This window comes from Protomyctophum bolini (genome assembly GCF_963924005.1).
Source record: "Protomyctophum bolini genome assembly, chromosome: 19".
NCBI lineage: Eukaryota > Metazoa > Chordata > Actinopteri > Myctophiformes > Myctophidae > Protomyctophum > Protomyctophum bolini.
Genome location: NC_137880.1, coordinates 31,475,649 through 31,489,063, shown reverse-complemented (window position 1 = coordinate 31,489,063; position 13,415 = coordinate 31,475,649). Strand labels below are relative to the sequence as shown.

The 13,415-nt window shown below is 44.0% G+C and overlaps 1 protein-coding gene across 4 annotated transcripts in view; it reads right to left on the bottom strand.

The window, feature by feature from the left end:
* enah (ENAH actin regulator) overlaps positions 1–13,415 on the bottom strand; it is a 132,031-nt gene that overhangs the window by 8,564 nt on the left and 110,052 nt on the right. For 3 of the 4 annotated variants that reach the window (XM_080790794.1, XM_080790793.1, XM_080790795.1), the window contains 6 exons: positions 9,679–10,434; positions 6,517–6,881; positions 5,409–5,533; positions 4,779–4,827; positions 3,146–3,197; positions 2,815–2,881 (listed from right to left, as the gene is read on the bottom strand). In XM_080790794.1, coding sequence (XP_080646920.1) covers positions 2,815–2,881; positions 3,146–3,197; positions 4,779–4,827; positions 5,409–5,533; positions 6,517–6,881; positions 9,679–10,434 — 1,414 coding nt within the window. The remainder of the gene's footprint in view (positions 1–2,814; positions 2,882–3,145; positions 3,198–4,778; positions 4,828–5,408; positions 5,534–6,516; positions 6,882–9,678; positions 10,435–13,415) is intronic. The other variant, XM_080790796.1, reaches the window with a different exon arrangement.

Below are 13,415 nucleotides of genomic sequence, written 5' to 3'. Positions count from 1 at the left end.
AGACAACATGTAGTCCAGGAAGGAAGTGAGTCCAGTGTCCATGACATCACTGGCACTTTGAAATACTAAAATAACTAAAATCACGTATACATACACATACATAAAACCCCCCAGGAAAGTGTTTGTCTCTGAAACATCATTAAAACCAGTAAGACGCCCTAAAGGGCGAAGGTCGTGTTCACACATCCGCCTGGGTGACGGCAGACTGCTGGGCGAGAGCTGGTGCTTTGGCATGGGGGGTCAGATCAACATATGGAATGAATTATGTACTGGCCATATATGGAGCATGTCTTGAGTGTACAGGGTTTGATGAGGTCAGATCAACATATGGAATATCAGAACAGGTCAGTTCCATATCTGGAGATCTAAGGGTGGCAGCGGGGGCAGTGTCTCGAGTGTACAGGTGTCTTGAGTGCCCGACCCTTTAATTTTCGGGTTTGATAATGTCAGAATGACAAATGGAGCGTTTGATATCATGAGGCGTGATGTACTGACAACCATGTATGAAGATCTAAGGGTCTCCATGATGTCACGTGGAAACATGACTCACGAGGCGTGACCATATGGAGTCGTGATGTTACGAGGCGTGACCATACTGTACATGGAGGCATGATATATGGCCATATATTGACATTCCCATATATGGGGAAGGGCCCCTGGTGATGTCGTCTACGTTGCGACTACATATATGCCCATATATGGAGATGTCACGTGATGTCACGTGATGTCACGGCATGACCATATATACTGACGAACCAACGGACGGGAAATGCACATTTTCATAGTAAATATAAGATCTAAGGAAGTGAAGTGGCCCTTTAAGTCCCTAACATGCATGTTGTTTTGAACATGTATGTTGTTTTTGATGTGGGAGAAAAGTGGTGCATGAACACGGGGGAAACATGCAAACTCCACACAGACTGAAATGACTTTCAGTAGGGAAAAGAACACGCACGAGGACAAGACAGAGTCATTGCATAGGTTTCATTCAAAAGTCCCCCAAACGCCATCAAGACACTTCTAGCACTGCAAACTCAGATACAAAAAGGAGCCGTTTCTTTGTTTGGTTGTTTGTTTCTCATAAGTAGGGTATTTATCAAAAGTGTCCGGGCTCCTTCTCACTACCTGTTGCAGGAATCTGCCCCAATGGGATTTCTCCATGGAGACTCTCGTCTGTGTGAGCAGCAGAGATATATACTGGATTCACTTTGGATACTTTGATTAAAATAAATAAAATTAAAAAAAAATCGAATTTGGCATTTCTGCCTCAACCCATTTAGGCCTGACGTCGAAATAAAAAAAACCTTCGCTCTGAAAGAATATATATTCAAAGATTTGTGCCGCATTTTTACGAATTTTCAAAAATAGCAGACCTACAAGTTCACCGAGTGGCGCGCTATGAGTTTGTATATCTACTATTTTTCAATAGCTAAAGTATAACAATGCTTAGTTAAAACATCAAAAGGGGTTCCCGCCCAAAATGGGTTAAACAATAGGCTGTGACGAATCCCAACCAGACCTAGATCATTGTAACTAGTTACCGGTAAAAGTCCCTTCTGTGGGGTTCTGGGGCTAATGCCTTTTGATAAAGACAGGTTTGGGAGTTAACCACATGGACCCTAGCGTCCCTATGCTGGGGTTGAACGTTGGAAAATGACAGATCTACAAGCGGGTCACGTAGGTACACATTGTGAGCTTGTAGACATGCTGTTTTCGGCAGAGGCATTTGGTGTAGACTCCCCATCAAGTTTCTTAGCCATTCCCCCCCCCCCCCCCCCCCCCTCTTTTCTAGGTTTTTTTGGTGGGTAGATCTTGTTTAGCTGGTCATTTTGAAAGTAGCTCTCAAGTTAAAAAAAAGTGTGGGCACCCCTGATATAGAGGATACCATAAGATCTTGACCCTGATCTAGGACTTTGTAATATTATGAAGAAGAGTTAGACTTTTGTGACCATTCATTACATTGCAATTCAGCTCCCCTAAAAAAACGATGCACTCTGAGGGCCGATTCATACTCCTATTTTAGAGCTGAATAAAAGTCGGTTCGGCGCTGTAGAGCCTACAATGTGACGTCATTTGAGGTTCGGGGGGGCGGGTACGTCCTAAAGTCATCTCTTCAGTGCTACTGAAAATTTCTGACGAGCCGAAATAATTTCGGCACCACAGCGCCGAAACAGCGGTAAAATAGGAGTATGAATCGGCCCTTATTTTTAGAAATTGACAACTCATGTGACAACTCGGGTGAAGAAAGAAAATATCAAGGTACAGTACGCCATTCCCAGACAACTTGCTGATGGTGAATAAAAAGGGGTCAGCCCTTGTGAGAAGCAGACATGTAGCTAAGCTTTAATCATGTTAGCCAGCACTGAACGGCCCCTAAAGTAGCAGTGCAACATGCTAAAGCTATAGCCAGTGACAATGCTTCAGCACACTGTGGTGGAAAACTGGCTAGGCAATGAACACAATATCTTTGCTGTTGAGTGGAAACCTCACAAGTCCAAAACTGTAACTTTTCAGGATTCTTATAAAATAATATAATAAGATTGGCTATTTTTTATTACTTTTGTGTGCCACTGTAATATGACAAAGTAGGGTATTCATTTCTGGGGGAAAAACATATACCAAGTTAAAATACGGAGATAAGAGGTTTCTGCCCGACAGCAACAATATGAGAATGGATTTCAAATAATAAGAAAATAATACGATTAAATAATAATACGATTAAAAGTGACTTAATTTGTGGTGACAAAGGAAAGCCTATTGTGTTCAAGAGTCATTATTTTGATTGGTCAGAGGAGAAGCAGAGAGCGACTGTACCTTCCGATAACAGGGGATTTGCTGCCATTCATCGTGTTAGTCCTTTCCCATGGCTTTCTGGGCATGTCTGAAGAGAAGAAATATAATAATAAAATGTATCAGAAAAAGTGTAGCTGCTCAATTTGTCAGCATAATGATAAAGCAGCAACAGGAGTCATACACTCATTTTAACATATACACATAGAAATGTCTTGCAAACGCATATAAACATCATGTGAAATGTGATTTAAGCAATGCTAAATTCTAGTGGTGAAAATGATGTTAGAGAATTGTGCTGATGTACGTGTTATCCTTCCCTCTCTGTGTCTAAAATTCAAACTGTCTCACTCACCTGGTGTGCTACAGGCTGACACTTTAGGAGTTGTGTTTACATCGCCATCCTCCTATTGGACAGAGACAGATGTGGTTCAAATTATAGGTCCGAGTTCAGAGGCGCAGTGAGTTGGGTTGTACCACAAATCAGGGGCGGCGGTGGCTCAGGGGTAGAGTGCCTGGATGGGAACCGCAAGGTTGCCAGTTCAAACCCGGGCTCCCCCAGAGTTACTGTCGAAGTGTCCTTGAGCAAGACACTGAAATCCTAATTGCTCCCGATGTGCTAGTTGGTGCCTTGCATGGTTTCCGCTGCCATCGGTGTATGAATGGGTGAATGTAATGCACAATCTATGTAAAGCGCCTTGGATAAAGGCGCTATATAAATGCACCATTTACCATTTACAAATCAGACGAAATACTGAAAAGAGCTTTAAGGAAGCAAGATAGCAGTGGTGCAAGAAGTAAAGCTGCCAAATAATTGTAGTGTAGTAAAAAAAAAAAGCATAATGTTTGTGTTGTGGTGCAGTAGAAGTGTAACCTGACGCTGCCAGATGAGGGCGGTATTGGGGAAACATATTCCCCAACACAACACTCATCTGGGATCTCTGATGGAGTTGAGCTGAGTCAGATCTGCTTCGTACCGAACCAATCAGCGTGAGCTAAAGGCGGGATATGTGCAAAAGCGGATGTGCATGACGGTATATAGACACGTCAATATGATTGGTTGTGTTTGCACGCCCACACGGTGATAGACAGACGGTCCCATCCAATCATCTACCAAGTATCTTGAAAAAAAGGAACAGCCCCGTCATCGAATTTGCTTCCGCGATCCCAGATCCCAATAAGCTGTGAAACAAATTTGTGTAGCAAGCTTTTTGGATCTGGCAGCGTCAGGTTAGTAGAAGTGTACGGTATTGAAAAATATATTACTATTATAGCAGTTGATCTTTTTTCCTTTTACGCGGCTTGATTGAATGCTTGATACTGATTGGTCAATCGCTGAATTCAGCGGTGTGTTATTTCTTGATAACAGACCGCTCCGCTTTATAACCTCCGCTCCGCTGCCTAATCAAAGGCTCAGAGCACCTGCTGCGCTGCTTGGATTTTACACAATGCCATTTAGCAAGAAGCGAGAAATAGATGATGCAGTACTCGAAAATGGATTCCATTTGATCAACACTCACTTCCTTGTTTCTGAGGCGACTCGGCCAACTTGGAATACTTTCATTACCGTAAGCAAGGAAATACTTCGTTTTGTTGTCACTTTTGGGTCAATTTATTAATTTATGTATGTGTGTTATGTGGGATAATGTATGGCTAGGTGGTCATTGTTTATAGATAAATCATCCTGTGAATCACCTTTATCACATTTATCTTCTTTTAACACAGCGCAGGACACTCAGGAAACATGTTTACAAAATATATAACATATTTAACATATAGTTCTAGACAGGAATAAAATACTGTACATACTGTACAATATGCAAACCAAACCAGGGAAATCATAAATAAAGACTATATTGCGCGGCGCGCGCGCACACAGCTGGACTGTTGAGTGATTGACGAGCGAGGGGATGGTGAAGGAATTCCACAACTAGATACAAAGCAGATGTAGATACAGTACGAGAGACCCGTTTGCTCTTGATACTCACTGATCTCTGTTCGGGTTCAGGCGACGAGCCCTTATCAGCAATTCTTCTCCTGCAAAACCACATAATGCAAAACTGTGTAAGGGAACAGTAAAAGGATGAAACAACTAATAATACATGGATTATGGTCAGTCGTAAGTTGGTACACACAAGCTAACGAAATGTGACAGAAAGAGATTGGTTTAATTTTCATAGGGTGTCACCAAATAAATATAAAAATAAAAAACAGCTAATATTTAGTCAAACTGAGGAGGGGGATGATATGTACTTGTTTTGACAGCACCAGCCATGTCACATTGTGTTAGATGAGACCTGTCACTTCCATCATTGTTGCTGTCAGGCAGAAACCTTGTATGTCACGTGTCACACAAAAGGAGTGAAAATAGCAAGCGAGCTTGTAAATCGGCTAGTTTCATGTTTTAAAACGTTTTGGACAAGGTCTCCGCCGTACATCTAAGTCATCTATTTTTTGGTACCATTGAAAGCAGGAGGATTCTTTTGGAATACATGAAGAAGCACGTTTTAAGGCTGTGATCAAATATCTGGCAACAGGTTGACATAATACGTCTGTCTGCAGATCTCTGGATGAAGAAAAAAACATGACAAACGTTACAATACATGGTGTAGTTGTACCTTCTGGCCAGTAGGGCGCTCATCTCCTCCATCAAACCCCCTCCTACGGATGGAGGGCCGTTGCCCCGGGCCTCTTTGGCCCCTCCTGTCATGGCTGCTGCCAGAGCTGCTGCAGCATCATCACCCTGTGCACACACACACACAGTTCCCCAGTCATATTTGATGTTTAACCCATTTAGGCATGACGTCGAAATAAAAAAAGCGTTCGCTCTGAAAGAATATACACCTATTCAAAGATTTGTGCCGCACTTTTACGATATTTCAAAAATAGCAGACCTACAAGCTCGTAGCGCGCCACTCGGTGGCGCGCTATGAGCTTGTAGATCTGCTATTGTTCAATAGCTAAAGTATAACAGAATGCTTGAAACAACAAAAAGGGGTTCCCGCCCCAAAATGGGTTGAGTAGGACAGAACAAAAATGGCCTCTCTTTTCTTTATTGATAGTTTCACAGTGTAAACTAGAGAGGCAGGAAACATGATGAGGGAGAGAGCCAGGGAGTGATGGGGTTCGTCCGGGCTCTGTAATCGAACCAGGGACACATTGTCAGAGCCAATGTGGTACGCTCCTTAACCACTTGCTATCGGCACCCCTTACGTTGCACTTTCTAGCGTTACAGCCAAAATCTGCATTTTCACTGATTGTTGCTTGATGCTGTTGATTGATTACAAACACGTTATTACAATGACTTCAAGTGAGATTATGCACCGATTAAAAAGTTACCATATTAATTATAAGGTTGTGGATCCTAATCCCAATTTCCAAATCTCGACATGGTCTGCATCCGGGAGTTTGTAGTCACATAAACTCATTGGTGTAATACGCCGCCTTATCCTTGCCTTTAAGGGCCATGAAAGCCTATAGGCTGGTTTTGTAGTTGGTTTTCCAGTTCAGGTTAAAAACATAACAGGCTAGTAAACAGCATGGCTGCAGCTAATAAAAAATAAAATAATGGGTGTGTTAGTACTTAGTAGATTTAGTAGTTTGTGTCAATGTGTAAGCATAGACAGAAGTCACTGAATGAACATTATCTCATTATGTTCAAACTTTATGTACCAGCATGTCTACTACCATCAATCAATCAACCATGCAGCCAATCAAATCGCTCACCCGTGGCACTTTACGCAGCTTGGCTCCAGCCAGGGCGGCGGCTAGGCCGGCACCTGGGCGGTCCTCCATCGGAGCGAAGAGTCCGGCAGGAAGAGGAGGGGCCGGGGGCGCGGGAGGAACTCCAGGAGGTGGCGGGGGCCCGGGGGGAGGAGGGGGGGCCGGGACACCAGCGGGGGACAGCGTGGGAGGCAGCGGGGGAGCGGGAGGAGGTGGGGGGTGGCCTGTCGGGGTGCTGGGGGTCGGGGGAGTAGCCGGTGCGCACGGTGCGTCTGCCGCGGAGGTCACAGTGGAGCAGGGTGGCAGAGGGGGCGGCGGGGGAGGGGTGGGGGGGGTCAGCCCCAGCGTCTGCACCGAGTCTGTTGGCGCTGAGGGGTTTAAGGAGGGAGAGAGAGGGGGGGGGGGGGGGGAGGAGAATAAGCAAATTAGTTGAAGACTGTCATGACCTTTCAGGGCTTCATTTCATTTATTAAAATATTTTATCATATGACTTGCCTAAATACTAATAAATAAATAAATAAACAAACGCATGCCTACATAATTCTACCTACACATTTCAATAGTGTTTTATTTACATAAATAACCTATATGTTCCAATGCAGTATTCTTACATTGACCATTATTGCCAATCAAAAGGAGTGCCTCCATAGCAGTGTCAAGTTTCATGTTGCATTAAAGGTATGGAAATGTTTAGGTTGAAACTAACAGTATTTTGTAAGTTAAAGCTCTATATTCTGATGCTGAGTGTTTGTTCATTAGCAGGGGATCTCCCAGGAGAAAGTGTTTGTTCATTAGCAGGGGTTCTCCCAGGAGAGAGTCGAGAACATATGTCACAGTTTCTAGTGTTCCAGTTAAAATGTTGTCTTCTCATTTTTCCTTTCATCATGTCCAATTTCACTAATTCTGTTAGGCACCCTCCCCCGTTTGGATCAAAATGTATTTATTTATTTAAGAGCTTGAGAGATGTGGAGATCCGACCCCATTATCGAACAAACAGTCTATAGCAATGATTACTAAATGAATATAGAGCTGTTTGACACTTATTTCAACAACATCCACTAAAACAAAATCACACCCCCATTAAAAAGGGGCTTAGGTTATGATTCTTGTTAAAATAAGTGCTCTATAATTCTGATGAAACATTAATATCGAAAATAACACACATGGAACACTCATGTACATGTATGAAAGCATGCCACGTCAATCCAAAGATAGTTTTCTCATCCAACATGCAGTATTAGTGAGTAGTAGCAGTGACCTGGTTGTTGGAATGTATTCATTCCATCAGACGTAATGGAAACAGAGTACCAACAGAGAAGCAGTGAGTAAGTGAACGGCAGACAGACGCACACACGCACGCACGCACAACAAAACTTCAGGGCATGGACACGCATACATAATGAGCAATGACAATCAACACAGGAACTTTGGCCGTTGTTTATACTGTATATTATCATTATTATTATTTAAATAGTTAATCCATTTATACAAATCTATCTTCATTATCACAATCTCCTGGAATGACACTATTGGATCAATTATTATGTTCAGTTGATATCATCTTCAACATTATATAAATTATCATCTCTTAACTGGCTTGCTCTAGCTTCTCATAGACCTAATAGCATAATCAATAATGTTGTTCATTGAGTAGAAATTTGGTCAATGGCAGCTTCTCATAGACCTAATTTATAATCAATCACGTTACTCAATGGTGGAATGTGATTAATGAAAGCCCGGTCCGCTGTATCCCGTCCAACCAATCAGTGTGATGAAACCAGAGGTCAAAGGTCATTAGGACACCCCCCTCTAGCTACTAATAAGTAGCGAAGGGGTAAGGGCTAAAGGCCAGTGGAACGCTGGTGCATAAAATAATAGACTACCGGTACATTTGCTTTTCTAAAAGAGCAGATTTTCTTCTTTCTTTAGGCTATATAAATTATGCTTATTGGAAGTCAGGCACAAAACGGTGCTATTCACATCGACTGCACATATAAGCATTTTGTAAAAACAGTCATCAATATAACATCACAGATCACCACGTTTAGACACTGTACTTCCTAAAAGAGCAGCTTATAACATTTTGAAATAGAATTGATAGAAGGTGTAAGTTGGAAGCAAAATGTATGTATTGCTGTGTTCAATGGGGCCGACAACTAAGGGTGAATTAAACAGCAAGACTTCAGAGTTTAGTGTATTTCTCTACAAACCAGAAAAGGTCACGAGTTAGGGGCAGACAAAGAGCAACACTGTGGGAATGAATACTGTAGACTTCAGGTTTGATTGTCAACTCACCAAAAGAGGAATAAATCAGTGAGAGGCGATGGCGTAATCAGAGAAAGATTACAGTGAGGAACTGCACAGCAAAATTAATGTTGCACCTTAAGGTGGATTGGAGGTGGGTGGTTTAAAATAAATCAAATGTGTAAAATGACAGTGAAGTACTGTGCTACTATAGCAGGTCAACAAGCACATCCTTACAAAGGTGAGTAAACATTGAAGACATGCCATGCTGACAGACAAAAAAACAACTAAAAGCCGTCAGACATAATGATCAAGCACATGGACATGGTCTGTCGCAGAAGTTAGATGGGCTTGACCAACACATGGAAGCAACTGGAAGACCACTGGCACGATTCTAGGCCATGGCACACCTAGCTATTGATATGTAAGAACAACAGATGCCATACAAGCCAACACAGACATGACAGGAGCTGAATTTGATGCAGAGAGTTGTGCCCAAACCAGCTGAGTAGGCAAAGTCACCTAAGAGAAATCAGATTCAGAGTCAGCTTTATAAAAGGCCAGATCCATGATTTAGTCAAGAGAAGGAAAGCAAAATAGTCCTGAGGTTCTGAGGTCGGAGCCTCTGTGGGTGACTTCGCCTTCTATTGGGATTCTACTCTATCAGTAGTATGAAAACGCACCCAAACCTGCTTTCTAGGCCCCGTGTTAGTTGGTGAGTCGAGTCAGTAGAGAAAGTTAGTGCGAAAGAAAAGACTGTAGGGAGAAAGAGAGAGAGAGAGAAAGAAAAGGAGACAGAGAGGAAGGGCGATAGGAGGCAGAGAGCGAGAGAAGACGGGAGGAGAGAAAAGAGAAGAGCAGAGAGGAGCTGAAGGACCACAGAGAGAAGCGTAGACAGCGGTCTGGAGAACGAAGCCTTACCCTGGGGCTGAGAGGAGGAGAAGCCCCCGTGAGGTGAGGGGGTCTCTGGGCCTGTCGTTGTCTCTGGCTCTCCCAGGCCCAGGGGAAGAGAGAGGTGCTCCGCCGAGGCGGTGTCAGCAGGGGACGCTGTGGAGGGAGAGGGCACACCAGGAGCCTGGGATGAGGAGGGGGGAGACGAGACGTAGGAGGAGGGAGGGAAGGGCGCCATGGAGTAGGGCAGAGGAGGCGGGGTGGGCGGGGGCGGCGGGGTGGGGCAGGTGACGCCGAAAGGGGTGTGGCCGTGCGGGATGGTGACTGGAGACGGGGCGGGGAACATGGGCGGGCCGTTGTGGGAGGGCGAGGGGGGCTTCTGGGTGAGCGGGGAGGGGGCCGGGAGGGGGATGAGAGGCCGGGGGCCGGCGGCCTTGCCTGGGGGGCTGCTGATCATGACGGGTGGCGAGGGCGGTAGGGGGGTGAAGTTGCACGCCGACCACACCACAGACTTTGACGGAGGCGTGGGGGCCGGGGCGGGAGCCTGAGGCAGGGCTGGCTGTCTGCGTGGGACGGTGGCGTACTGGGGCAGGACGGGGTGGAAGGCGGAGCCGAGCGAAGTGGCGAATCGTGAGGCGGAGTGTCTGAGAGGCGGTGTCGGGGGCGTGGAGGAGGAAGGAGAGGGCGTGCCAGGGATCGGGTAGCTGGGGTTGGACGGCGACACAGGCGTGGAGGAGGTCTTGCTGTACTCAGCCGGTTGGGGAGTGCACAGGGTGCTTTCAAAGGCTAAAGATGCACCGTGTGAAGGACAGAACAGGGTAAAGGACAAGACAGGACAGAAGGGAAGGAAGGAGAGAAGAAGAGATGGAAGCGAAGGAAGGAAGAAAGGGAAAGAAAGAAATTAAGAAAGAAAGAAAGATGAAAAGAAAGAAAGAAAGAAAGAAAAGAAAGAAAGAAAGAAAAGAAAAGAAAGAAAAGAAAGAAAGAAAGAAAGAAAGAAAGAAAGAAAGAAAGCAGCCGTCGTGCACACAGAGGGAAAAGACAACAGGTCAGGACAGAGAGAAGGAGGGAGGGAAAGGGGAAAAGAGAGAAGAAAGAAGGGGCAGATGAAGCAGGAAAAAACCAGCACAGACCCAAACCTACAGTAGATTTTCACTTCCTGTTCCTTGTTGGGTGGAGAAGGTGCTACTCCGTTAGCAGGCAAGGGTTAGCATCGTGGACACAGAGCCAGAGCCAGACATATTGTATTATTGTTCAACACGGCAAAGGGCGAAACGTACACAACGCAACTCTGCCTGAGGAGGAGCATACAGAGGTGCTAATAAGCAGGGTTCACGACAAGGTTACCATGAATAACATGCCCTCAAATGACACCCTGGTTTTACCCTCTGCATCACTCCAATATTAACATAACATTCTCCGCAGTAGACTGTTTCCTCTGCAGGAAAGCGGAGGTTCACCTCCAAAAGGGAAAACTGAAATTAATTTGAATCCACAGACATACAGTATAGCAATTAGCAAGTATATCAAAGTGTTTCGAACAATTCAACATACAAATAAGATTTATTTAAACAAAATTGTTCCGACACTTGTTCCGAGGAAAAGCTAAATCAATGATACACAATGATACAATTTCAAAGAAACACTGACATGCATCCAATAGGTACTGTATCTACTCGGACAGCTCTATCCATGCTTCAAAATGACACACATTCCTACCACCTAGCAGGCAGACAAACGACTAATCTATGCTGTTAAAGTAAGCGAGCAAAACCCCTTTCCTCCCTAGTAGATAATAACTAGCATCACAGTGCTCTAGTCTAAAGCAAGGCATTTGATGACTCCACCACGGCTTGCCAACTCGGATGGCGAGCAGCCTGTCGGCATGTGTGCCTCGTTGAGTGAACCAAAACGAGTGCACGCACACACATAACACACAACATTGGCTAAGCAATGACATCTAGCCTAGGCCTACACACAACGAGAGCAACATAGGGAACACACTGTAGAGATGAGCCCAACTCCACTGAACTCACCCAAGAAGCGAAAATGCTCTCACACACGTCACAATTCTGTTTTAACACATGCAACACACGTGTATGCCACTAGTGGCATACACTAAGATCAGAGCCTTCTCACCTGAGTCTACAGTAAAATCCTGTAAGGCGTGTACTATACTATTAGAATTATATATATAACACTCGCATTTTTTGTGCACGTTTGTGCATCTCATCATTCCTGCCGTCCTGTGAAAAATAACGTAATCAAATTAATTCGCATCTCTACAATGTCAATTCAAATTGGCCTAATTTATTTTGTAAAGATGGTGAACTGTGGTAAAGGCTCATGTTGCAGCTAAGGTAGTGAATATTTAATGGGCTTTTACTAGGCTGTGTTGATAAGCTGGCTGATATCTCTCACTGACTTATGGCCTGGGTGGCTGGTGGCTCAGCCAGTTAGTGTACACTACACAGGACATACTGCATGCCGACTGTGTGAGTGTGAAGACCCGGGTTCGACTCCGACCCCTGTCTCTGTCATGCATGATTCTCCCCTCTCTCTCTGCCCTTGGTTTCTTGTCTGTATAATAGTGACCTATCTGAAATAAAGCAAAATTTATGTTTTAATATAATTTCTGACTTCTGATAGTTGCATCGTTAGCGTAGAAGAATCCTGCTATGTACATTACAATGCAGGCCATCTTACAACATTTTGCCTTTACCCTGTTATACTGTATATATTTCAAAATGTTTTAGACTACTGAGGAGCCTTTCCACATGTCCACGTGACATGTCTTGTCATCGAAGGGTAAAGACAGCTGTAGCTAATTCAATTTATAAGATAATTTGATTTAAGGTTGTCAAAGAGCAAGCAACAATAGTATTGTCTATTGACAACTGTCAATTGTTTGCCAACTGGTACATCAAAATCAAATACCCACTATGAATTGTAGCCTATTACATGTAGCTATGCTTACCCTATCACTTGGTGTGGAAAAGGGTCCATTGATTACTGAACAGATGTGCCTTTTTGTCATTGGGGTCAGGAGGTCAGTGTGAGTTCAGGTACAATGGTAATGGTACTTTGACATTAGAGGGCAATAGAGACCTTTCACAGAATGCTGAGAATGCACATTTATCTTCCACACCGTCGCAAAAATTGATTGCTCAGGAGGGTGGGACGATATCAAGTCTCTACACTATATGTAAAGTGTCTAGAGACATTTTTTAAATAGTGCATATCATACGACAAATAGTGAAAATAGTTGATCTGCAAGCTCACGTGTCACATCATGACACTTTGTGAGCATGTAGATCAGTGATTTGTGTTATTTCTGAGTGGCGCTAGCCCCTCCAATGCATGGCTTTTGAAGATGTCAAATGGCATATGGCAGCCAAGTCGATGGGAGCACTTATGACATAAATAATTTGCGAGCCAAGTCTATGGACTTTGACGATATTACAATGTTTGTTTAGAGCACGAAAAAACTTTGCCAGCCAAGTCTGGGGACTTAAATGATTGTTTAGGGCACTAAAGGACGATATGTAAGACGTCATATGGCCGATATAAATACAGTGGGCGCACTTCACATGAGTGTGATTGTTTTGCATATATATACAATATTTATAGAATTGCTGGAGGGCAAGCTAGGAACTACAGTATGGAGGAGTTTCATCAATGGCCTATAATGTTCCTAAGGGAATTTAAATGCCTAAATAAGGGAACTACGGTATACTGTACAAACATTCTGTGCGAGGCCTCCATTA